General features: G+C 40.8%; 1 protein-coding gene and 1 pseudogene across 1 annotated transcript in view; one reads left to right on the top strand and one right to left on the bottom strand.

Moving 5' to 3' along the window:
* Timm23-ps7 (translocase of inner mitochondrial membrane 23, pseudogene 7) overlaps positions 1–15,956 on the bottom strand; it is a 76,940-nt pseudogene extending 60,984 nt beyond the window's left edge.
* Positions 15,957–16,042: 86 nt separating this feature from the next.
* The window catches only part of Nuf2 (NUF2 component of NDC80 kinetochore complex), a 29,091-nt gene continuing 17,481 nt past the window's right edge, over positions 16,043–27,652 (top strand). The window contains exons 1-5 of the mRNA NM_001012028.1: positions 16,043–16,152; positions 19,231–19,373; positions 20,662–20,736; positions 22,342–22,418; positions 22,762–22,823. Coding sequence (NP_001012028.1) covers positions 19,251–19,373; positions 20,662–20,736; positions 22,342–22,418; positions 22,762–22,823 — 337 coding nt within the window. The 5' untranslated portion in view covers positions 16,043–16,152; positions 19,231–19,250. The remainder of the gene's footprint in view (positions 16,153–19,230; positions 19,374–20,661; positions 20,737–22,341; positions 22,419–22,761; positions 22,824–27,652) is intronic.

Genomic DNA, 27,652 nt, shown 5'->3' with positions numbered 1-27,652 from the left:
AATGTCTCTGAAAAGTTGCCCCTTTGTTGGAGATGTATGTGTGTTCACTAGCCTGTTTTGGGCTCTGATGTGCCCTCTTTCCAAAAAAATGACCCTGCTCAGGCTTTGCATTCCTATGCTGGTCTGTGGGACCCTGAGATGCTCCTTTTCCAGCAATCACCCATACTGACTTGGCTTGGAAACTTGATTTGTTCATCTGGAAGAGAAATATATCCATATTTCCACTACTGCTCACCATGACATGTTTGAGGTTTCAATTTCTTTTGTGATTGATTTAACAATGCTTTTTATGTACTCCACAGAGTATAAGCAATGGGGAGAACATAGGATAGAGGAGGAAACATGTTTATCTGGAAACAGACACTTAGAAGCTATTTTGGTTGAAAAAAATGTACTGACACCTAGAAGCTATTTTGATTGGGAAAAATATTTTTAAAGCATCAATGAAGGGATGGAAATATTATTGAGAGCCTGTGGTTGTGAATGATAAAAAGGAAACAGTATTTTCCAGATGTGACAGGGGACAAAGTTCCACACAAGAGAATCAGTTTTTTTGGTTTTGTTTTGTGTTTTTTAAATAATGTGATCCCTGGTAAATCAATGGCATTCCACCAGAAGGCCATCCATTCAAAAGTATATGGACAGCACAATTGCACTTGGTGGGGGGAAAAGAAAAGACACAGCGTTGTGTGGGTTATAGAAGTGTGGGGGGATCTGGAGGGAGTTAGAGGAGGGGGCAAATATGATCAAACACATTGTACAGAGAACTAATATGAAAGCCAAATGGGGGTAGAAGGCATTGACTCCTCACCTGGACCCACCCATAAGGTAACCAAAAGCAGCATTAAAAGCCTCACATCTCCGCCTTAATTTGGTGTTCTTTGCTCTATTTTCCCTGAAGGTATAGAGATTAAATCTTTGTCCTTAATCTTTCCTCTTGAGTCATCTTGGATTTCCAGAGACAAAGTAAAGGGTCATTACTCAGGGAGAAACACAAGCCTCCATGGTGGAATAGAATTGATCTTTTGGGAGCCAGACTGTCTTCTCAAGTGCAGAAGGACTTGTACAGATCACCTTGCAGAAGCAGAGCTTAGACTGTGATTAAGTTGAGCATACCTTGATCATTATGATAATATGTTGACCTCTGCCCAACATCTTCCTCTGTTTAAAGCCAACCCATCATGCGTTCCTTCCAATAAGACCATATTGAGTCTCCTTTCTCTGCTTTTCATGATTAATGGATGGACTTGGCGACTAAGCCTTGCCTACTCGGATTGCATTTTGCCCTTGTTTGGAGGGGCAGAATGATACAATGTGCTTAAACATAGCTACAAAGATACCTAGTCATACCAAACAATGATCAGATTCCAAGAGACTACTGTGTCTGGTGAGGCTGGTAATTATGCACCTGGATGCTTGCAGGAAAAAAAAAATCTATGATAGAGACACACAGTTAGAGGATGTCCCATTGGTTTCCTTAATCCTGCCTCTGAAATTCCAGAATTAGTAAGTCAGTAAGTAGTGTTTTCTCTTTTGTTTCTTGTGCTGAACAACGAAAGAACGCAAAAGAAAACTAAATGGGATGGACTTTTGAACGAAACATCTCAGTCGAAAGTTCAGTTGTACAACTCCAAGAACCATCAGTTAGACCTTACAAGGGAAGAATGAACTATTATGGAGTGTTAATCTGGTGTCTAAAATGCCAGTGCTCTTTCCTTAATTGCTAAGACTATGGAGAAGCCAGGTGAGAAAAGGTAACCTAAAAGTTCTGTATATTTGCACATCTTTTGTAAACTCGGAGGAGCTGTAACACCAGAAAGGAGGGATAATGAGGAGGCCTTTGTCAGTGAATGGTTGAAGTCTTCAGTGGAACTCACTGGTCTTACCTTACTACTGCACTTTCAAGTTAAGTGTTTTATTATCAAGGGCCTTCAATTTCTGTGTATCCCAGATGCCTCTTTGGTAAAATGAAGACAACATCCGTACAGGATTATTGTCACCATAAAGACTAGAAGGGTGTATGTGTCCGTGTATTGTGAATCTTGAACCACATCACTGCATGTGAGGTATCCTCCTGTGGTGGCAGGGACCTGAAAACAAACAGTGGGTAGTTTCTCTGAGGAAAGCTACTAAATGAATGAAATGAGAACTAAAAACTGCTGCTCTATGTTTTCTAGAAGCCAGTACTGTGGTCCCTGAATAGAAATCGCCATGCTATCCTTTGACTAAGTCGAAGTAACTCTTTCTTACATGAAGGAGAGAAAAACACTGTTCCTTCCTATTGATGGTAGCCTCAGAGTTTTAAGAGGAAAAAAATTACTATTACTATTTTCAGAAATGGTAGAAATTGACCTTTCCTAAAAAAATGACTCATGAGTTTTTTTAAATCACATATTACTTTAGAATATTAGGTTCTACTTCCTGGTTTGTAGCTTTCAATGCTAGCCCCATCTGCCAAAGCTTCCATTACCTTGTTTTATAAGGAAGACAGTGAAATCCTCCATTTTCTACCAAGGGCAGAAAGGAATACCGGAGGGAGATGGTCACTGACTGGCCACTCCCTCCTAAGATGTGACTCAGGTTTTCTGTTCTATGCTGGTCTAAGGCATGGAGACACACTGGGAGGCCTGGCCTTGCCATTCTCATCTGAATAAAGTAGAGAGTCCTCTTGTTCTAGAGGCCACTCACCAATCAGAACCAAGTTCTGAAGCAGTCATCTGCTCATGGATTACAGACATGGAGCCAGATGTTTCTGTCTTGAATAAACCTGATCAGAACTCCAGGCTCTGAGACGTCACATCCTTCAGCTATTTCGTCTAACTCGACAGAGTCCTGGCTGGGTCGCAGAGCATAAAGTCCTAAAGCAAATCACTGGGTTAAAAGTGGCGAGTGCTATGCCTGAGCAGTCCTCCAGGATACAGTCTTACTCTTCAGCATCTATTTTAAGACTGAAGATGCTCTACCCACTACCAAGCGACAGCTGTGAGAGTCCTCAACAGGACTCATGAGTCTCAAGGAGTTCATACCCGCAGAGGGGAAGGACATCTTTATCTCAATGATAGTCCATTGAGGAGCCCTACAGACACAAATCCAGAATTAATAAAACAAAGAAAGAAGCAGTGCAAAAACATGATACCCAAGGAAACAACTGAAAATCTAGTCTTCTGGGACAGATAGAACCATACGCCTACTCCATAGCAGTAACAGAGAACCTTAATGAATCGCAGCTGTGCTCCAACCAAGTCTACTGACCTTGAGCCCAAAGTGTGAGGACAAGCAAGGACATAGCTCAAGTTACTTGCATTGGAATAACCAAACTTCAAGCCTGTGGGGAAAGGAAAGGCGAAGGGAATTTCCTCTTCAGCTGCCAACCTGTCCTATACATTTAGCAAGACACTCTGAGGAGAAGAGATGAAATTTACTTTTGAATGAAAAATGCCAAAGTAGGGAGGCACACTGTCTACAAACACAGAATTTAAGCCCTGGTGATTTCAGACTGTGACTTGGCACAGAACATTTTGGGGTAACTGGATAACATTTTCCGTTGTTGTAGCCTATTCTATACGAATGGAGGTGGCTGAGGTGGAGTTTGGGGCAGGAGGAAAACCAGGAGCTCTTTCAGTTATCCAGAATATTACGTGTGTGTGTGTGTGTGTGTGTGTGTGTGTGTGTGTGTGTGTGTGTGTGTGTTATCTCCATGTATCATGTGTATGCTGTGTGTGTCCAGTGCCTGCAGAGGCCAAAAGGGAGCATCAGATCCCCTGGAACATGAGTTATTGATGACTGAGAAACCGTATGGGAATCAGGCTAGTTTGGAAAGCAGCAGGTGACCTTAACCATGGAGCTATCCCTCCAGATCCCAGAATGAGTCTTTAAAAAGAATCATTATCCCATGCTTATCATCATTCTAACTCTCCCAGCTCCTGAGTCCAAGCGTTCTGCTAAACTCATCAAATGCTCAGCATGTGTGAGACTCTGATTCACCTACTGGCTGCAGCTTAGACTACAGATAATAAGTCGTGGTTCTGAGTTTCCCTTCAGAATGAAGTAAAGGCATAAGTTCCTCTTGGGGCCTCTAGTCTGATTGTGAGGGTTTCCAGTTAGGACAGAAATCTTTAGTGTTGAGCAAATCATGTAAGGAAATTATCTGGACCCAATATTCTAAATATTTGCTTCTGGTTTTCTGCTTTTGTTTTTAGTCAAAAACAAGTATGCGATTCTTCATTCCAAAGCTCCCCTCTCCTCCTCCTCTGTCCCTCCCAGCCCCCTCACCCCTTATTTTCATTTGTTTTTGTCATTATGGTGCTGGGATGTCACCCTCACCTCCTAAACATCATTTCTTTATAAAGAGCAATGAGACTATTTTGAGACAATGTTTTCTACCTATACAGAGTACATTCCTTACCTAAAGAAAGACTCTCTAGTGGCTAAAAGGGACCGAGTAATAAGTGAAATGGTAACTTACCTGGTTATGTAGTGAGCCTCCCCTGTGTGCTGAAAGTTACTCCTTATTTCCAGGCATAACAAGAGCATTGTTTGTCTCTTTCAAGTATAAGGTTAATTGCAGTTCAGAGACGGAAAATGATATCATGGGGGGTGTGGCATGGGATTTGAACTCGGGATGTTTTTACATCTAAGTTGGTGATTTTTCTTTATCATATTTCCCTTCTACTTTACATATTTCTTGAGGTGTATGTTAGAGACAACACAAGTGGCCTGAGGTTTCCTTAGAGGTGTGTAGTTAGGGGTGATCTTGGTCCTCACCCTTTCTATAGTGGTGTGCAATTTCATCATGGATAAAAAAAAATCACCAAGTCAGACTCCTTACCCATCAAGACTTCCATCCCCCATCCTTGTAGCTCTGGCCAGACTCCCTGGGTTACAGCCTGTCTTAACTTTCCAGTCTTTGCTGCTGTCCCTCACCCACACAGGCCTGAGTCAAACTGAATAGCAGCAGTCTTCCACCTTCCCCACCTCCATTCTCAGGCCATGCACTCTCTGGTTCCTCTTGCTTTTGTAGCTCTCTCTATATATTTCTTGCAAAGGAATCCCTTTCACCTTGTAAAGTCCTCATTTGTGTGAGTTGCATTTGGCCCTGGAGATCTGTAGGTGACTTCCTGTTTCATTTCCTGGTACCTACCTTCCAAAGGAAGCTGAGATGGAAATGAGGACATAGGACTAATAAAGGTTTAGGAATGCATTGTCAAATTTTAATTTCAAATGCAGAACACACAAGTATAATATTTTTGACATTTTACAATTCAAATACCTCATGGAACATAATTGTATTAAAAACCTTCATTCTGTATCTGCAATTGAAATTTCACCAGTCCTGTATTTTTAACTTGCAACACACCTATAATATTTTGAAGAATGCCTTTCAAATGTGTACTTCCGATCTGAAATGGTGGCATCATATCAAAGACCGAAGGGTCCGAGATCATCATTTATTACAGATGGTATGATTAAAGCACTAATGCACTCCAAATCTAGTTTTGAAATTGAATTTTTTTATTTTAAGATTTTCAAAGACTCTCCAAACCTCAAGACTAGCTGCTATTCAACTGCACAACTTATCACCACTAGGGCTGTTAAAAAAAAAACAGGAGCCTGCCAGAAGAACGCTAGAAGCGTAAGGCCTCTCTGTGTGCTCACAAGAAGGCTAGCATCCTTGGCTCTATCAAACCTTAGCCTACGGACTCTCTACGTATTCGTATATGTTGTTTTGAATAGTAATGCCTTCACAGTCAGTACCAACCCGTTTGGTCACTGCTAAATTTTACCTACTAAGTGCGACATGAATATTAAAAGGCCCTGGGATGGTTGATGAGCAGGGAAAGCAGACTCTGCAAGAGGACTTTGGTCACTATCTCGGTTCTCCACTTCCAGCAGTGGTTCTCTCCCATGACCCCTGCTACTTTCCCAGGATGCTCAGCGAGGACCTTCTTTCCAACCTCTTCCTTGCATCATCTACTCATTATGCTCTGGGAGCCTGCCTGGCCTGGAATGGGCTTGAAATGGGACACAGCATCGGACGTTGCTTTAGAGACGGGTGGTCTCTGGCCTTCTAGCTCTCTAACTCTATTGAACGCTTACTGATAACTTCCAAAAGATTCTAAAAACTTTCTTGCTTATTCTATGGTTAAAAAGCACTGACTTCTTTAGTCTAACTCTGTGCTTTACTAAACATTATAACTCTCTGTGCTTTACTTAATTCTTTTTTTGTGCTGTGCTTCATTAAGTTCTAAAAATTTAACTCTTTATTACTTGCGCTTTAATGAGCATTAATATCTGGCAATTAACACGTACTGTTTAGCAGCAGGGAATTAGTGAAAGGATTTATTGCTAGTGCTCCCTTTTTTTCTGACCAGACAGCCAGAAGCCCTTTGCTGGCCTGGCAGGTTAACTCTTTGTGAGCCAGAGAGGAAGGAAAGGAAAAGGATTAAGATGTTGTATACAGCCAAATATGCAGACACATATACATTCAATCATTCAAACTCCCACATCCTGACTGTCACAATCAACTCCACAATTATTCATGAATGCTTACACATATTCACATATACCCTACACACAAGCATATAGACAAACAGACATAGACATTTGGATGGATGGATGGATGGATGGATGGATGGATGGATGGATGGATGGATGGATGGATGGGGCAAAGCTCCTCAAGTCAAACCATTCAACCAAAAAACCAATAACTTTATTTTTTTTCCTCTGGTCCTTTTGTACCTTCTTAGCCAAAAAGGTCTAGAAAATTACCTCAGAGATAAATTGTTACATAAAATTGGAGTTACACAAGGATGTTGATATTAAGATGAAAGCAGTGTTTCATCATAATATACTCATTAAAAGTTCAAAGCAACAGTTTTCCCATGGCCTTTTCTTATCACAGTGCACTCCTGTGACTATATCCTTAGACCTGAATGTTTATCCTTGTACACAAAATTGCCCCAAATTCTATTTCTCTTATGGGTGTGATTATGAAACCTCATTATATTTCCTATGATGCAGCCTCTACTTACTATTCTGAGGAGTGGGCACTTTCTATTCTTGATGCTAACATTATTAGATCTTTCTAGCAAGTAAGAACATCTCTAAAAATTTTCCTCCTATATAATTGTTTGAATCAAATCAGGAAATCTATAGAATTATTATCTATTTGTCTATATAGTATTACTACAAGATAGTATATTTTCATAGATCTGCAGAGATCTGCTCAAAAAGATGGGCTAATTCCTATAGTTATATATTTAATAATAACAGGAAAGGCATATTAATAACATATTAATAACATATTAATTAATAACAGGAAGCTTTCCTAAAATGGATCTCTCCTGCACCTTGCCTACCAGAGCTGTTGTAGATTTTAATCCAAGGCAGACCCATCTCTCAGGAAGGTCACCTGCTAGTTTTTCGCTCCTCTATGATGGCTCCTGACAATTATGTGGATAAGCAACCTCATGAACCAGTCTGAACAAATTATTAAAGGCTGGCATGGATCCAATAGCCCTCCTTCCTGAAAGACTGGCTCAAATGTCATTCATGTCTTCTGTAAAGATTCTACTGATGTCTTGAGGCTAGTCCCTTCCTCCTGGGAGACAGCACACTTCCTAGGCCTGTTAGTACAGTACAGTGGCTCAGGTGTTTATAATTGCACACATACACAAAATGCCTCTTTTTGCATTTGTACTGCTGATGTCATTGTGATGTCTAAGAGGTGATAAGAATAAGTTTGTAAAATAAGTGTTTGTGTTAGTTGTATTTAACTGGGAGGATCTCGGGATTTTTTAATGGCTAGTGCATTGATTATTTAAGGATTGGAGAGTAAAACACTGGGAGTAGCCAATAAGAATATTTTGGATTACAAGAGCTTTCAAGTCTGATCACACTGCATGTGATGAATCCAGAGCAGCTCATCCCTGCATTAGAATGCTGAAGCAAGAGGGAGGCTAGAGTGGAGGCCAGCTTGGGTCACGTGGTGAGTTCCAGGCCTGCATGAGGCTGTGTGTGTGTGTGTGTGTGTGTGTGTGTGTGTGTGTGTGTGTGTGTGTGTGTGGCACAGGGCCCACTGCTCTTTTTCAGTCTTTTTCTTCCCTGTAAAGTTGGGGGCAGGGAGGAGAGGCATTCAAAGCAGAGCCACTGTATGAAAGCAGCCACACACTGGTTTAAAGTGTTAGTATTATGAGATTTCAGCTTTTGGTGGCTCTCTTCAATTTCGATGGTTCTGTTGGTATTGGTCTCTGTCAGAACAGAGTGCTCAGTTTCTTGGGGAGATGTTTACTTTTCAAATGATCCTCACTCCAGCGCTGCCTCCCCCCAGGGTCCTGCTAGACTCTGCAGTGGGGCATGGGGTCACTCTCTCGGTCCTGTGGCTTCACACACTGCATTAGGGATTTTGCATTGTACCCTAAGCTGCAAGCATTCATGGGGAGCCTTAGGAATGATTCATTCTCTTCAAAGTATTCTATCTTTTTCAATAAACCTCATCACATATTTTAAAGGTAGACAACACAAAGTCCATCCTCTTTATTTTGATGATTTGAGGCCCTAGGAGTAAGCCATACTGGTAAGTTTCTGCCTTCAGAATATCTAAAGTAGAGTGATGTACTCCTCCGAGCCTACAAACTCGCTCTTCTCCCAGGTTCTTTGGGAAGCCCTCCTCAGTATCTTCTACTATGCTCTTGCAGGAGCTCTGCAGTGAGCCTCAAGACCTGGAAGATAAACAAGGAGTAAGATGACAGGGACATCTATTGTTGACATCTCTACCTATTAAGCTTCTCTTGAGTAGAATACTCCTTGACTTTGTTTTCAACCATCTGTTCGTAACTGTGTATACTGGTCTTCTGTCAGTCACTGCATGGTGCGTCACTGCATGGTGCGTCACTGCATGGTGCGTCACTGCATGGTGCTACAAAACTGAGTCATAGGGGACCCTCCTATTGCCCGCATGGAGGTAACTCTGTAACCAACATTAATAGCTGGTTACACATCTTAAATATCGGGATCAGTAAGGTAACATGCTATCACCCTTTTGAGACTTGGGAACATATTTGACCTGTTTCTAAGCTGTTATTCTGTTCTAACGTTCTGTGTACAGCTTATGGCTTTAGAATTCACAGGCTCTGATGGCTAAGTAGGTTGAGGGAGATCCATTTCTGTTGGAAACTTTAATGTGCAAAGGCTGAAGTGGCACTAATGCAATTAATTTCTGTTTGTTCTCTTTGAACCTATCCAGACAGTGTTTTTATACAGCTATTTCTAAGAAACATAAAATGAAGCCCATGTATTCAGCATGTCAATAAGTAATTAGTACCCAATTAAAGACAGAGAGAGAAATCTAGTGATTTTTCTGAGGGAGGCTGGTACATTTGTCCTGCCTTGAACCACTAGGCAATTTAGAGATTCAGCTAAGGGCTTATGGTACTGCAAATCATGTCTATGGGTTGTACTGTGTCCTCCTCCAAGAGACATGTTGGAGAGTCCTAACATGTCCTTTAAACATCAATGTGTGATAATATTTGCCATTAGGGTCTTTCAGCATAAAGTCATTAGGGTGGTCCATATCTAACATGATTGATGCCTCTATAAAAGGGGAAATTTAGACACAGACACACATGAGAAAATACTATAGGAAGATAAGGGCAGAAATTGAGGTGACCCGTCTATTAACAAAAGAATAAGGGGTTGGGGATTTAGCTCAGCGGTAGAGCGCTTGCCTAGTGAGCGCAAGGCCCTGGGTTCGGTCCCCAGCTCCGAAAAAAAAAAAAAAAGAATATCAAAGATTGCCGGAAACTCATGAGAAGATGACGAACATGGAAAAGAATCATTCTGAGAGTTCTCAGGAGTTAGTATTAAATCTGCTGATTCAGGACTTCTCAGCTCTGGGACAACAGATAGATGTTATTTAAGCCATTTAGATTGTTGTCAATGTAATGGAAAACCTAGAAAACTGGTGGACCGTGGCCGGCTGTGAACTTCCCACATTCCTCCCTCTGTTTCTCAACGCTGTGATTGCAAGTATTATTACCAGGATTGGTCCTCCATGTTTTCCAGTTCAATGATTTTTTCCCCCAATTTGGTCCCTTGCAGAGAATGAGAGAACAAAAACCTTAAGAAATTTCTAGAATGTAATGCAAGGCGAGATAACCTTGGCTTCTAAAGTAAGTGGGGATAATGTCCCAGGATTCGGCACCACGACCTAGCTAGGAGCTGCATTTAGCACAGGTATGGGGCTATGGAGACGCTCAGTTGGTAGAATGTTCTGCATGTAATCGTGAGGATGCGAGTTCCACCTGCAGCTCACACATAAAAATCCAGGTGTGGTGGCACATGCATGTAATTCCAGTGCTTGGGAGGTGAAGACACACTGATCTCTGAGGCTTACCAGCTGGCCAGCCTCGCTTAATCCACCTCTATATTGACAGTGCAAACTCTTTGTCATACCTGCCATTTCTGGCTGGTTAGAGGGTTCGTTTGAAGATCTTAGCCTTCCATCTATGTGGTCTGCTCCTATGATTTCTGCCAAAGCTACAATAACAACATAAAAGGGGTGAAATATACTCATGTCTCACATGATTGTGTGTCTGCTTGCTGAGGCTATGTCAGAAAAGAAATAAATAACTCATTGTCAGGATAGGGACATTTGTAGGTTGGCAGGCTTGTTCTCGTGAAGCTGAATCAGAGTTACTGTGACTGAGAGCCCTCGAGTAGGAACTGGGGAGATGTGTGGCAGTAAAGAGGGCGCGTTGCTCTTGAAAGTGATTACAGCTCAGCTCCCACCAGTCAGGCAACTCTCAACTGCCTTACATCCTCAGGGGAGATGGCATACTCTTCTGGTTCTCATGGACACTCATACACAGACAGACAGACATACAAATAAAAATGATATAAAACAAACAAAAATAAAAACAATTTCCTCACGCAAAAGCAAGAAAGCAAGCAAACAAACAAAATCCCAAGAATTCCTCAGCCAAAGGAAAAAAATGGTTTTCACGAGGAAATTCACCTGCACGGTAGAATGCATTATATATATATATATATATATATATATATATATATATATATATGTATGTATGTATGTATGTATGTATGTATGTATGTATGTCTTTGCTTCACATGATTTCAGAGAAAATCTTTAGAGGGAGTCTTGCTAATGAATAGAGCCAGAAGGAAGTAAAATGAACAAATGGCCAAAGCTGTTATATGTTTAAGACAAAAGAAGAGCGTGGGAGAGCCCATAACTTTATTCTTTCTCTTAAGAATGACGGTATGTCCTAGAGTAGAGGATGCGTTATCTGACAGTCATGGGGATTTTACGACATGAACTGAGGTGCACAATGAGGGTCTATCAAGGATATTTAAGATAAACCAAGAAAATTTGGCTCTGAATATAAAATATTCCAGCCCTGCACATTCAAGAAGTTCTAGGCTGGGTGGAGGTCTTGTCCACCAGCGGCCAAAGGTCATCCTCTGATTACAAGTTTAAGGCAGACATGGAGAACACAGAAAATGAAAGTTAGTAATAATGAACATAGAAACACTTTAGAAAGCACAAAATGTTCTCATAAAGATGGCCGTCCAAACAAGAAGGAAGGAAATCGGTCCCCTGAACAACACAGAAATCTGATAAGACTAAGGTATCAAGTCATCCACCTTCCGGAGTCTGTAACATCTCCAGAATAAAGCACACCTAAGGTAAAGATTCTACAAGGATGATTAACTGTTTGGAAGCCACTTTATCTTTTAATTTATTTTAAGACATAATCACATGCAGCTTAGAATCGCCTCAAACTTGCTGGGTACCAGAGGTACCATAAACTTCCAATCCTCCAGCCTTCCCTTTCCCAAGTGCTGGAATGACAGAGCTCACTGTGAACTTGTGAGCTCCACACCCATATTAGAAATTTGTGATTATGAAGAGCTGAACTATTTAAGATTCAGAGCCAAATTACCCAGGTTTGTCTTAAATAACTTAATCACCCTTCATTTTCTACCTCAGTTCATGACATAAAATCTCTGTGATTATTAGAAAAAACCTTTTAGAATATGTTAACTTAGCATAGCATTATTTTTCCACCAACTGCAAAGCTAAGAAAGTCATAATATGGAGACCCATAACAGACTTTTCCAGCTTTGCTGCAAACTGCCCATTGGATGTCCAACCAATGTGCATGGAAAATACTTTATGACCTTCTTTTACTCTGTCAATATGAAACCGATGCTTTTATGGTGGAATGTGTTATGTGGGATAGTGCTGGATCTAGGTCCTTGGGCCATTGTTCACTCATATTTGACTAAAGAATAAACTCTTTTATTCCCTATGAGTCGAGAGCTATGGTTGTTGCATCGACACCCTTGAAAGGTCTGGGTATTTTGTGTGTGTATTATAAATAGGCTATTGAGGGGAGAAGGTTCTGTTATAAAGATGTATGAATACCATCTGTGAAAGGAGGGAAAACAGGAGGGATATTGACTTAGCTTGCTTTCTATTGTTAGAAAAAAACACCATGACCGAAAACAACTTGGGGAGTAAAGGGTTTATTTGGCTCGCATGTCTAGAACACAATCTATCATGAAGAGAAGTCCTAGTAGAAGCTGAAGGCAGGAAGCTGACATAGAGGTCATGGGAAAATCTGTAAAGTTGCTTGTTCCTCATGGCTTGCTCCGTGTGTGTTCTTGTACAACTCAGAACCACCTGCGCAGGGGGGCACTGTCTGCATTGGGCTAAGCACTTCCACATCAATCATTAGTCAAGAAAATGCCCCCATAGGTTTGCCTACAGGTCAGTGTGATGAGGTATTTTCTCAGTTGAGGTTCCCTCTTCCCAGATGACTTTAGCATCTGTCAAGTTGACAAACAATCTAAGTAGCACAGCTATTCAAGTTGTCAAAATTGAAATGCAGTCTCTTGTATCAACTAGAACCAGGTAAAGCCAGGGTGCAGGGTTTTCGTGCATTAAAATATCACACAATACTAGAAACACAACTTTCTCAGAGGCCAACAAAGCTTTATAGAAAAACAAGTACTTCTAAAAAGCTATTTCCCTAACAACTGTCTATTCAATCCTGGAATGATGCCAGTCAGATGAATTATCCTCACCAAAGTAAGTTTATTTCTTGAAATATCTAATGGAATCATCTCCACTTTATCTTTAAAGATATCTCCCCATCTTGACCTCTTTGAAGAGGCCAAAAGCATGAAATTCTCTGGAACTGGAGTTACAGATTTTGTGAGCCACCTAAATGAACATGAGAACCAAACTGAGGTCCTCTAGAAAAGCAGCAGCAAGTGTTTTTAGCCACTGAGCCACCTTTCTGGCCCCCATAAATGGAAATATTGCAATGTAACAATATTCACGTATTGATTTTGAATTTACATAGATTTTACCATTGCCATCATTCATATGGTATTTTTCAAGCAAAACCTTTGATTTAAAAACAACGAAATCACATTTCTTTTACTTAGTATTTAGAAAGGCATGCATTTGGTCTTGTTTTTTGAGTTATAAAAAGATGTTGAGAATTAGTAATAATTTTCTTCTAAGGGTATATTTATATTAGAAGATTCGGTTTAGACAAGAGTAATAATTATCATAAAATAATCCACCACATTAGCGGAGAGAGCAGGATGACAAAAAAAAAAAAACTAAAACAAAACAAAACAAAAACTCTCTGTCCCTTGAGTCAATCCTGATTTCTGCTATTCCTGATTTCATTTTATAACTACTTTTATGATGTGTCTTCCCCAGATTCATGTTTGAATCCCAATTCCCAAGGTGGTCAGACAAGGAGATGGGTCCTTTGAAAAATAATCACCTCCCGAGGGTAAAGTCTTCATTACTGAGATGAGGGGGAGTCATTTGCCCTTCCGTCATGTGATCACAGCCCTGCCAAAGGCCAACCATGAACCAGGGAGGAGCTCACACCAGATACTAGATTTCCTGGCATTTTGTCCTTAGACTGTCTACCTCTAGGACCAATAGGCTTGCCTAAGTGTAAAGAATTGTATTACTCTCACTTATAGTACATTTATACTCTTTCTGTAAGACCCTAGATAAGGCACACTCTGAAAATGTATGTCATAATTAATTACTTTATTGTTGTTACTTTGGGACAGGGTCTCCCAGCATATGCTCTTGAGCATGCTGATTTCAAACTTGTATGACCCCTTCTTCTACCTAGGGTGCTAGGATTATGGGCAATACAACTACTTCTGACATAAAGAGTTCATTTTGAAAATTAGAATATATTAACTTTCTATTCTTTTTTGTTGTTTTGAATACACACACAGATATATATATATCTATAGATAGATAGATAGATAGATAGATAGATAGATAGATAGATAGATAGATAGATGAGGGTTTGTAGCTCACCATGTAGAACAGGTTGATACTATGTAGACCAGGCTTGGCCTCAAAATCACAGAGATCTGCCCTGCCTCTCCCTGTGGAGTTCTGACATTAGAGGCAAGCAACCAACCATGGTTTGAAGAATATATTAATTTCAACATTTTTTCCCTGAGAAATTCTTGTCAGCTCCCTTGAAATACTATAAACACCACAGGCTATCGTAAAGTCAGTACTGGAAATTTACTAGAACATAAAATTTGAATTAATAATCACACTGAACAAATATTTTCATGGTATTAAATCTGTTTGACTGATGATTCAGAAGGGTGTCTATATAAACTGCACTAAAATGATATAACTTCTTGTGAAGGTGAGAAACATATTTTAAGGGGTTAGAACAATGCCAGGTCTGTGTTTCCTTGCATTTATTCAGAGTTCATCCCAAACAGCAAAGGTTAGGTGTTTTATAGCTTCAGACTAGTACTACATAAAGTATTTCAAATGTATAGCTCAATTTTCAAAATCTTTCCTAAAGATTAATGTGGCTGAAGAGGCAAACAGATTAACAAGTTAAAACGATTAAAGTGAAATAAAGTGCAGACAACTACTTGAATTCAATGCTATTTTTCTTCTTGAGCCAGGACTCTGAACATGCACTTTAAAGCCCATAAATTTAGAATTTTTTTAAACAAAAAATCCAGAACATTGTGTACGATGTTTATCACTGTAGTTCTGATTACTTACGTAAAATGAACTGGAATGAAAGTCTCAGTAATGTTAAAATCAATACAACAGCGCCACCCAGTGAATATACTGGTTTATACAACTACCTCGCCAGAATTTTCCTTGTTAAATTGTACTGTATTTTCAGTATAGTCGTGTTCCAATTATTTATATGAAATTATGTCCTATAACATTAGCTCAAGAATATAACAATTAAACATCTTGCCTATTTATTCAAAATCAAGTAGTAAAGATATTCAAAGGATATTATAACATTCGTGAATAGAAAGTTCTTTATATTCTTTGTTACGTGTAATGTCAGCAAGCCACAAAGTGAGATGAACTAGTGATTCCTCTCATGAGATGTTTGGAAAGTGTAGAATCATGTTCCTGTACGTTTGTGCTTTTGGATTTATTACCCCCTATACTGACTCCTCAAAATGAGTAAATTTAAGATTTAAATTTAACAATGTCTATCCATCCATTCGCGTCCGCGCCCCAAAGCTTTCAGGAACCTTAGGTGAAATGATGTGTACAAATATCCAATGGGGTCAGAATTTGACCCCATCAAAGCTTATCAAATAGTGACATTGTTACTATTACTCCTGGATTCTCTATAATGCCTTTGATTAATCTGAGAATCACACATCCTCTATCCCCTGTTACTCTCTGAGCCAAATAGAAGGCGGCTTGAAACTGTCTGTCTTTTCGCTAACTGGGATGCTGAAGGCAAAGTTCCAAAGTCTGGGACAACAGAGTAAACGCCCACCGGAACTCCTCTCTTTAACTGCTGCGCTTCCTGGACAGGCGGAGTCGGGCTTTCGACTAGAAGCAACTCCCTGTACAATGGTTCCGCTGACCTGGAGCCCGCCATACTCCGCCACTCGTCAAGCCACACCCACCGTAGGTCTTTTGAGCTTTCCAGGCATCCGTCGCAAAGGAAGCGCGCTGTGCGGAAAGGGGCGGGCCTCGCATAGAAAGGCGGCTGGTTTGAAAAGTGACAACGGCCGGTGGATTTTAGGAGTTTGCTCGGTTTGTAACTGCTCTTTGGTGAGCTACTGGGACTGCAGGTGAGTGCGAGCGAGCGAGCGAGCGCAGGAGGACCGGGTGCAAGCCAAGGGCTCGCTAACTTAAAAACTTGTGTGTTGATTTGAGACGGGGGTCTCATCTATTCCGGATTGGTCTCGAACCTTCTGTGTTCCTGAGGCTAGTCTTGAATTCCTAATCCTACTGCTTCCATCTCCCAAGTGTTGAAATTACAGGCGTGAGTCACAAGAGTGCTGTCTGTGGGACTTGTTTGGATAAATGCTTGGCGATTTTTTTTATGTATCTCCATTGCGTCACCATCTCTTGATTAAACCAAGAACCGTTTATCAAAGGGAAGAAAGATGGGTGGGTGGCACCTGAGAAACAAAACCGGAGACTGCCTTTGGTTTCTACATGTACCTGCCTACCCGCAAACATAGACTAATACAAAGGAAGATATTGACAAAATAATATTTCAGGAGTAGTAACGTCAGTAGGACAGTTTGATATTGTGAAATATACATTTTGCCATTGTCCAATTCTTTGGCTACAGATCCGGAAATCCTTGGAATCCTTACGGTGATAAGTGAACTTTTGTATGTTTCTGGTTAGCTGTTGCTTGGCAGCCTCTGGTTGCTTTACTAGAAAACTAGGACAGCCCTGTGGACTTGGCCATTTGGTCCCTGTTCTCTGATTCTTGAAACTCAGCATTGATGAAATTGGTCATACCTATAAGGATAAAACTTGTTTTTTAAAAAAAAAAAGGACCCCCCCCAAAAACAAAACAAAACAAAACAAAACAAAAAACCCTAAAGGGTTGATTTCGAGTAACTCTGGGATAAATACACACATTATGGTTCCTCTAGGTTGCAAGTCCCTCCTACATCCTTGGCCCTGGTTGTCTCTTCATCCGGTGTTCATCCCTCATAATATCTTCTGTAGTAAACCAGTAGTAGGCATTTCCTTATGCCTGAGCTGCTCTCGCAGATGAATTGAATCTATGGAGGGCTTGTTAGGGACAGTGAGTGTCCTGGGGAGGCTGTCAGAAGCTTGAGTAAAACAACCTGTGAGCATCCCGTCCAAGGGGAGCAGGATGAAGATTAAAGCCTCAGCCTGTGGCTGCTGACATTGACCTAAGGATGGTTTTAGAACGTAATGCTAGGACACCTAGTGGTGTCCACTACATAATTATTGCCAGCTTGATGCTTGCCAGAAACCACTCCCATTTTAGGTACAAATTAGACTGACTTTGGTTGGCATGACTAGAAGAAGGTATATCCGTCTCGTTCACAGATGATAGGGTCTCTAAAGTGTCATAAAGGAATGGTCCCAAGTATGGAAGTAATCTTGTAATAGAGAAGCTTAGAAAGGAAGTCACTACTTTTTTTTTTTTCTTCACATTGCTTTTGAAAGCAGTGCCCTGTTAAGTAGGGATTTCTTGCATTCTGTGGGACAGAAAATAGGATCAGAAGTGCGGGGGCAGCGGCGTTTCCCAGTGGTGTAGGGAAGAGTCTTCTAAGTACTAGAGCCACACTAGAGTAGAAAGAAATAGCCTTTAGAGTTCCTGGATCTTTGGCGTTTTGAAGGGTTCAAGCAGAATCGGGGCGTTATCTGACAGCCAGTGGCATTTTCCAGTTACTGGGAGGAGAGGCAAGAACTCTGCTGGAGCTTTTTTCTAGGCATATGTACTGGCTGGTTCTGTGTGCCAGCGTGACACAAGCTGGAGTTATCACAGAGAAAGGAGCCTCTATTAAGGAAATGCCTCCATAAGACCCAGCTATAATGCATTTTCTCAACTAGCGATCAAGGGGGGAGGACCCACTGTGGGTGGTGCCATCCCTGGGCTGGTAGTCTTGGGTTCTATAAGAAAGCAAGCTGAGCAAACCATGGCCTCTGCATCAGCTCCTGCCTCCTGACCTTCTTGAGTTCCAGTCCTGAGTTCCTTTGGTAATGAACAGCAATGTGGAAGCTTCTTGGTCATGATGTTTGTGCAGGAACCCTGACTAAGACAGCATACCTCTTCTGAGAAACAGCAAGAGCCTAGACTTCAAAACTTGTAAGCCATAAGCCATTTCAGTTTGCTTGCAGAATTGAGTATGTTCCTGCCCGGTCTCTGCCCACACTGGAAAGTAATGAATGGACAGACAGCACTGCAGTGAGAGACCACCGAGCATTCTAGGGAATTTGTCAGAATGCCTGGCCTCTAGCAATTGGATTTTTTGTTCTGACAACTAAAAATATCTCCAAACATTGCTAATCATGCCCCGGGATGTATAAGGGAGATAGAATTACGACAGATACTATTTTAAGAGGACACCAGTAGGAATACTCTGTTATCTCTATACATGAGGACAAATGAGCTTTTGCTGTTTTTGCTCTGCTGAAAGGGATTTGTGCTTTAAATGAAGGCTGCCCTCTCCCCCTCTTCCTCTCCTTTTTTTCCAGCTCGCCTGCCTGCATCTTAAATTGTATTAGCCATCTAATATGAACAGTGTGTACTGAGGATAACAGTGCAATCAAATACGATCCAATTTTATTTTCTACCTTGTGTCAGTATTGCTTGTATCTACCTTCTGCTGCCGATACTGCCCGCCTTGAGCTTTGAGAAACAGTTCTTAGCTAAGAATGTTAAATGTCTTGGCTCTTGTGTACAAAGACAATAACATAATTTTCCTATTGTATGTCAACTCAAAGCCTCTATCTCTTATGGAAGAAAACATGAGGAAAATTAACAGAAAATGACTGTTACTTTGCTATAAAACTTATTTTAGGATAAGACACTATCTTTTTTTCATTGTGTTTGTATGTATGTATGAATAAAATGCATCTTTTTGTTTGTTTGGTTGGTTTTGAGACAGAGGACAGTCTCATGTAGCCCAAGCTGGCCTAGAATTTTCCATATAATTATTACCTTGAGCCTCTGGTCCTCCTACTTCCACATCCTAAGTGTTGGGATCACTGGTGTGCATTTCCATGCCTGGCTTAAAATTCTTTACCTTGCTCAGATATTTAATGATAGCACTACTGTGGTCAGAACAAGCTCAGCTCGGTCGTTGTTTTCTGTTGAGATCCCAGATAGTAAGAACCATGACTGTGTTTGCTCCTTCTCTTTTCCTTTTCAGACTAGGAGGAGACTCCCAAAATGGAAACTCTGTCCTTCCCCAGATACAACATAGCTGAGATTGTAGTTCATATTCGCAATAAACTGTTAACTGGAGCGGATGGCAAAAACCTCTCCAAGAGCGATTTTCTTCCAAACCCGAAGGTAAACTGTGCTTGTCTTTGTCTGTAGCTACTGATACTGAAGAGCAGAGTGAGCTACTAGGTTTGTAGTGTGGGAACAGAGGCATGTGCCCTTACGTTTGTTGTAGGCCAGTCATTTTTAATCTAGAAAGAAATCTCTCACCTGGCATAATTTTAAAATAACATTAAGATTATATGTGGGGCACCTTCTACATCCCGTTGGGAACTCGGTTCTTTAATATGGTTGTTTTCCTTAAAGAAAAAAAGGGCTTTAAACCATAGATATATTAAAGTATATTAAATTTTTTATTACTGGAGTGTGGTATGAAGGTATCATTTATTGGGGAGCTTGACAGGATTTATTCCAAACGGTTTCCTGCACACACATGCTTCCAGACCATCTTCTTCGGAAGCGTGCAGATTAATTTTCTTACGTTATGCCCCAGGTGGGGACTGGTTTATTTTGACAGGTGTTATTCTTTATGTGTCTGGTTATTAAATACAAAAATGAGCTATTTGTATGTCATAGCAAAATCCCAAAGTCTCCCTCCAGTTTCCGATGTTGGCCTTGGAGTTATAAAATAGGAAGCCTTCTTTTATCATGCAGACTGCAAGCTTGTTTATCTCAGAGCACTTCAGTTCTTATAATGGAAGGAATGGCCTCAGAGTACATATCAGACCTGTAAGGTGAATTATACAGCGCTGGGTAATATTACAGTTTTTTCAGTGTATCTCAGGCCTTTCTGTTCACCCAATAAACTTGAGTTCAGATTAGACAACTTCTCAGGCCAGGATTTGGGATCCACTGACTTAGATGATAAGGTTTTTAAATCAAGTTATTTCTCCATTAATTTAATAGCCAATATTCCAAGTGCTGCAACTAATTGGAAATCTGAGATGACCTTTCATCTACAGCAGCACCAGGAGAGTCCCCGTGATCTTTCTTTAAAAATAGATAAAGCCCTGAGTGTTCCAGCATTTCCATGTTCCTGATAGTTCTGGAAGACTCACCTGTCTCCCTGCTGGGGTGGTTGGATTGATTGGGCTGGATTTGGATAGATTAATTCTCATTCAGAAGTGACCAATTCCCTTAGTTATTCATTACATATGAAGAAAGTGATATGTACCACACAAATTTTAAGTGCCTTAGTTATAATTGGAGTAATTATAAAGTATTTTGAGGGAAACCAGGTGATTTTTTTTCCTCTCACATTCTTTTTATTGCATTCATTGATTCTGTAGCATTGGGTGAGGATGAGGGTTATGACAGCTCTCTGCATTAGACCTTGACAGTTGTTCTTCTGTTGTAGCCTGAAGTCCTGTACATGATTTACATGAGAGCCTTACAGTTAGTGTATGGGGTCCGGCTGGAGCATTTCTACATGGTGAGTTAAGAGTCAATCAGTGTTTTGCTTTTGATGTTACAGCAGTTCTCTTCACAGTGCATGCTGCCCAAAAGGTTGAGGGTTGCTTGACTTTATTTCCAATAAATCTAAAATTGATCTCACTTACGAAGGACTTTTATATTGCTGTAAAATTATAAAAAAGTATAATGCTGTCTTTTACCTCGCACTAGGTCTGGCACCGTGGTGCCCCAAGATATGTGGTAGATAATCTTCATCTCAGTCAGCAAAGCCTCTCACCTGCTTTGCTCTATCCCATATCACACTGCTGATCGCTTCTCTCTGAGCGGCAACAATCTCTCTACCCATCATTCCCAAGGCAGGTGCCACCATATCAGAAATGTACATCCCAATTCCGTGGTGGCCTAGTGTCTCCAGCCACCAGATACTCTCTTGAACTTAAATCACCACATGAAAGAACACACAACACAATAACTTCTGATCCAATTAATAAGATATAATTGCCTACCTATTTAACATACAGTTTGCCCATCTAGACATACAAAATCCTGTACACATCCATCCCTTAAGAATATTCATAATAACCTGTAAATGTGCAGAGAGGAATCTTAACATCTGCCTCCATATTCTCTCCACTCCTCTCTCTCTCTCTCTGGTCACCTTATCTTTCTAAAACTTATCCCCCTCCCATCCTTCCTTCTTGTCCAATGACAGGCCTCGTTCTATCTTGTACCTGCCTTCACCTATATGACGTCATCCTACACTTTTAGGCAAAGAGTATCATTCATGAGAATCGTTAGTAAGGTAGAAACTATAATGAAAGACCTAACAACACTTGGGAATTACTATTTCTATACAGTGTGTTTGCAGATATGGAGGTGAGAGACTTTACTGAACACCTGCTAAGACTTCAGAAAAAAAAATTTTTTTTGTAGGGCAGTCACTAAGATTAAAATGGAGGATAGGCAGTAAGATTAAAGTAATTGAAATAAGGCAAACCAGATAGTCTGGTAAGAAATACCATTTTTCTTGATTGATTATATTTGTGATGAAATTATCAAGTCATTGTCCAAGGATCCATGAAGATGTAACTTCTGTAGGATGCCATTGGGATTCTTCTTTCCCTTTCTTTTCTTTTCTTTCCTTTTCTCTTCTTTTCTTTTCTCTTCTTTTCTTTTCCTTAACTGTTTCATTAGCCCAGGCTGTCCTTCCTGTGGATTGTTATAGATACCTGCTGCCACTTTTGGCTTGTGATGAGATGTTCTTAAAGATCAAAGAGCTTGCCCTCTGTTTGCTGTGGAACTTCGCAAGGCTTTGGTTTCTTTACAAACAGATGTCCCTCTGAAGCAGGGTCGTAAAGGTTGAAAGAGAGCACTAGAGAGAGTACAGCATGGAGTGAATGTCATTGCATTCATTTAAAAATCTTCACTAAGTGCTCATCCGGAACCAAACATCACATATTACTGCTGACTCTAGCTGTGCACTACAAGTCATGTTGTCTCCAGATTTCCTGTAATGAAGTACTATCGTCTGATCAGATCCTGTGATTAAGTTTTCTTATAGCTCAAGGTGCTTCTCATTTGGTCGGCTGACTCGTGACTTAACGTTATGATTTATTTCATTCAGATGCCGGTGAACATAGAAGTCATGTATCCACATATAATGGAGGGCTTCTTACCGGTCAGCAATTTGTTCTTCCACCTGTGAGTAAGGACGACTTTTTTCACCTTCCATACTGACATCTCTCGGGGTGCTCTGACATGACAGTCTAAGATGCCCTGAGTATGGAATTGTTAGCTTTGTATCCTGAATATGCACTGCTAAGTAGAGTCTATGACTGCCTTAGTACTGCGTGAATGTTTATATAGCATGCAGGAAGTAGTCCTTGCACAAACGCTCATGCACTGTAGAAGCAGACGTCAGCTGCAGGACTGTGCACTGTAGGGGGCTTTGACCTTACGTGACCCTAGAACACTGAGAAGTATCTTCAGAAATATGCTGAAAATGAGTATCTAACACCCCTGGTCTCTGTTCTGCATCCTGAAGGGACTCGTTTATGCCCATTTGCCGGGTGAATGACTTTGAGATCGCCGATATTCTTTATCCAAGTAAGTACATCTCAGTCCTTCATCATTTTCCCTTTCTGCCAATAAATATAAAAGGAAATTATATTAAAAATCTTTTAGAAAGTTAATTTCTTATATTTTATAGATCTACAGAAAGCTGCTTTCTGAAGTTAATTTTTCTTAAGCTTCACATGTTTTACATGCTTCCAAAATTTTGGGAGATTGCTTTCTATCTGGGTTGATATTGCCCTATCAAATGTGATGGATGCTCTTAAGATCAATGGACTTTGTCTAAGAAATGTGGCAAGCACCAGCCCCGCTAGGGACACAGCTATTTCCTGCCTGCCTGGTGAGCAGCAGCTTCCAGTGGGCAGACTGAGCCACTTCCACAGAAGGCCAAGACGAGAGACAGGGTGAGCTGAGGCTTGAGTGTGCAGAGCCCAGCTGCAGGGCTGAGTGCTGGCTGTTAAGATGTGAGAGCAGAGAGAAGTACAAGGGTAAGCTGCTCCAGTCCCGAGCTTGTTACTGAGGCAGCACAATCGCAAGGCCTCGTTTATGAATTGGGAGTCTGTGATGTTGAATGGCGAGTGAATCTGGCCAGAGTTATCAAATTAGCAATTGCTCTTTACCGTGAAGAGTTTATTTTGAACCACTGATAATTACACTGCTCTAATTGAGTCTCAGAAGTTTCCTATGTCCCTTTGCAGTCAGTCCCCTGTGGCTACCACTCTCTGATATCATTGATGTTTATTCTACACTTTGGTTTTTCATCAGTCATAACATAATAAAGTCATATAGTACAATCTTTTCTGTCTGGCTTCTTTAAACAATGCTTTTGAAATTTATTTTTATTAACTAAATTCATTAGGCCCTTGTTTCTTTTTCTCTTGTGGTATTCTCATGTAAGTGTATGGCACAATTTATTCATGATAGGCATTTGAATTGTTTCTACTGTTTGGCCATTGTTGGCAAAGCAACTGTGAATACTCATATTTCTGGTCTCTGCGGATGTAATCTCATTTCTCTGTATAAATACTAGTTCATGTGGTAAGCGCATGCCTAGCTCTTTAAGTTACCAAACTCTTCTCCAAAGTGCCTGTGTCCCCATCAGCAGGACAGAGTAGTTCCCGTGGGGCTGGCTCCACCTGGGCTTGACCATTGTTTTCACTGTTCTGCAGGGTATGTCATGGTTTTAGTCTATAGTTCCATGATGACTAATAAAAATGAGCATATGTTCATGCACTTACCTACTATGATAGATCTTTTTTGGTAAAATTCTTTTCAAATCATCTATTTTTTAATGAACTTAAAAAGAGTTTATGTGTTGATATTTTGCCTGCATGTACATCTGTATACTGTATGTGTGCGTTGCCCACAGAGTTGAGGAAAGGGTGTCAGATCCCTGGAATTACAGTGGTTGTGAGCTGCCATGTGGGGGCTGGGAATCAAACGTGAGTCCTCAGGAAGACCAGTGCTCTTGACCACTGAACCATCTCTCCAGCACCCTGCCTATTTGTTTATTGAAACTTAGGTAATTTTGAATAAATTACCAGCGATTATGCAGACATTTTCTTCTAGTTATTTGCCTTTTCCATTTTATACTTATCTTGTAAAGAGTGAAATAAATTTCGATTTTGAATATTTTAATTGATTTTCTTTAAAAAGTGTAGGTCTTAGTAAGACTTAGCTTGATCTAGGTTGCTGAGGTTTGCCTCTGAGTGCTTGGGGGATATTGTCTGGCTTTGATTGTTTAATGTTTTATTATTGTGTATGGTGTGAGTCACTGTTCATATTTTCCCTTTTGCATGTGAGTGCATGTGTGTGTTGTTGAAGCATTACCCTTTCCCCATGAAATTACTGTGATACTTTATAATAAAAAAAAAATCAGATGACATACTACCATAGACAGCGAACACAAAGGCATGACAGTCTGAGGCCGTCGTGCTTCAGACTTGGGGCAGTGGGCACCTGAGCCCTTTGCTAGTGGCAGTGTGCAGGGATGCAACCAGGTTGGCAGTGTCTAACAAAACGAAGCTTGTTCTTCTGTATGATCCAGGAACTGGGCTCCTCCGTATCTATCCAAAGGGATCCCAACTGTTCACATAAAGCCACACACAGAGATGCGTATAGCATAGTTTCTAAACCTCAGAAACTGTCATGGCTTTCAGTGCAGCAGTGTATAGATAAACTACATCCTGACTGGAACATTCCATAGTACTAAATGGAAATGAGCTATCAATCCATGAGAAAACACAAGTGCACACTGTAATGGGACGGGAACCATCTGAACAGACTACGTAATCATGTGGCATGTAGGAGAGAGAAAGCATTAGTAACCGTGAGCCTTTGTGGAGGAGAACCATTGACTGGAACTCGAGAGCGTTTTAGTATAGTAAGCCCTCTGTGTTATTGCAGTGGTGGTTTGTGCTTGCATTCTGCAGTTGTCCCATCCCACAGACAGTACAGCAGCAGCAAGCACATGTTAGTGCACATGCCTTATTCCCAATGAAAGTGCCACTCAGCACACAGACGCTGGGAGAGAGGGTCTGAGAGAGGATGGAGAACTACATAATCCTTACGTAGTATGTAAGACATCAATTGGATGTCTTTCTGGGCCTGCTATTCGCTAGGCTCTGGCTTAGCTCTATCTGGATATCCAGTTTCCTAGCACCAAGCATCTTTAGACCAAGCATCCTGCCTGATGATGAAACTTGAAATCAGGCAGAGGACACTCGCTCATCTGCTGATTTGCAGCTGGGCTGGCCCTGTATCTCCATGTGTGAGCTGGATATCTGGAGTCCATGCTGTTTGCTTCTTTGTTGAATTGCCCCTCTTCACTTCCTCTATGGTTTCTGATGCTCTTCCCCTCTGTGGAGTAGACCTACCTGTCATACTGCAGAGGACACAGCATCACAATCTGCTGCTCCACATGAAGTCTGCTGATAAATTACTTTAATACGGTGCACAGGTTCCAAGTGTGGGATCCAGTGTGCATCCACATGGCTTGCAGTGTTCCCTTGCACAGCATGCATTTACACTTTGTCACGGAGTAGGACACGCCACATGCTTGGACCAGTGGTGTTCCTTCTCAGTTGCTGTATTGAGATCTTAAAGTCTTCCGTGAATTTATTACTTTCATCTCATGCCTTTTAACTGGAGTACTCATTTTGTGTTAAGTGTTATTGGTATGATTGGGCTTAAATTTACTTCTAATCTTTTTGTTTCCTACAATATTTAGCTATTTCCACTCTAGATTTAAAGGAAACACAGCTTTGAAAGGTTTACTTATTTTTATGTGTGTTGTATGGGAGTTTCCTTTTGTGTATTCTATATTCCATGTGTATGCATAGTCCCCATGTAGGCCAGGAGAAGTTGTTGGATCCCTGGACCTGGAGCTACATGTGGTTGCGAGTACCACGTGGGTGCTGGGAACCTAACTTGGGTCGTCTGCAAGAGCAGCCAGTGCTCTTAGCCTCTGAGCTGTCCCTCTGGCTGTGAGTGTTCAGTCCCTAGTGTGCCTGCTTCACATTCAGTTTTAAAATCTAATTTTCCTAAGTATGGCAGTCTAAGTAAGCTGACAGCTTTCTGGTTTCCAAAAGGTGTGCTAACACCTTTGGAAGCAGAATCTACAAGGAAGAGCAATAATAGAACCCCTTGAAACAGGAAGGGAAAGTTTTATTGCTGCGTTATATTCTGAAAAGAAACCCACTCTTATTCTTTATCTTTATTCCATTTAATGTGTCTGTTTTATCTTCTTGTGTTTGCGTTTAAATTTTATCATGACTTCTTGAATATACTGTGGGTTTCTGTGGAATTTTTGTCATTGTTTGTTTTCCTCACTGTTTATAGTTTTTATAAGATCTGGACAGTACTCTCCTGTCCGATAAAACGTAGTAGTTGTTCCACCTTTTTGCGGGATTTCATTACAGACCTGGGAAGCTGTTGAGCCACCTCTGCTCACAGGTGGCCCTGCTGCTCCCCCTGCTGGCCTCTGCTCACAAGTGGCCCTGCTGCTCCCCCTGCTGGCTTCCATCCCACTAGTTTCTCTTCTACTCCACTGACCCTCTCATCTCTAGGTTCAATGTGCTATTGTTATCCTTTCTGGCATAATTTTTATTTAGATACCTTCTTTTTCAGCCTTTAGAGTTGGATTTGGGTATTTTAAGGAACAGTCTTTTGCTCTCATAAGACTTGATATTTTTGAGCAGATGGGCATTTCCATGACCCGATTTACAATATTTGCCATTGGTGCTATTTCGAGTAATTTTGATATTTTTTCTTTTTATAGATCACATTGTTCTAGTTTTGCTTTTTATTTTTCTTAGATTGCATATTTTATGCTATTTAATGCTGGATGCTTTTGCTTATTGCTTTAAATATTTCTGGTTACTGTCTTAGCCTTAGTAGTTTCTTTGTGTTCACATACCAATTAGAATCAGTTTCTTCAAGACCTCCAGAGTGATGTAACTTTTCACAGCCTGTCCTCTGGGAGTTCTTAGTCTCACGAATTCTAGTTGCTGTGGTCTCTCCAACTGCAAATTCTCATCTTCTTGGCTCTGTAAGGCCCAAGAATTTTGTTGGTATTCTCTGCTTAGGGTGGGTGTGTTCACGGGGTTCATCTTCAACTCCAAAGGAGGTCTCTCTTATACACTGCATGTCCTCTGCTGTCCAAAGGTTTTGCTGTATTTGTATTTGTTCTTTCTGTGTTGAGTTTAGAGGGCCATGGTCTCTGCACTTCTCTATAACCAAAACTAGTTTGCTTCCCCTGCACCCCTCTCTTTCCCTCCCTCCTCTTTCCCCTCCTTTCTAAAAACAAGAGCAATTCCAGTCTAAGTTACACAGACATTCTGCACTTTGGTAAAGTATATGAT

Source organism: Rattus norvegicus, chromosome 13, assembly GCF_021556685.1.
Source record: "Rattus norvegicus strain SHRSP/BbbUtx chromosome 13, alternate assembly SHRSP_T2T, whole genome shotgun sequence".
NCBI lineage: Eukaryota > Metazoa > Chordata > Mammalia > Rodentia > Muridae > Rattus > Rattus norvegicus.
Note: the sequence above shows the minus strand (reverse complement) of the source record. Positions and strands in the feature narration are given on the sequence as shown.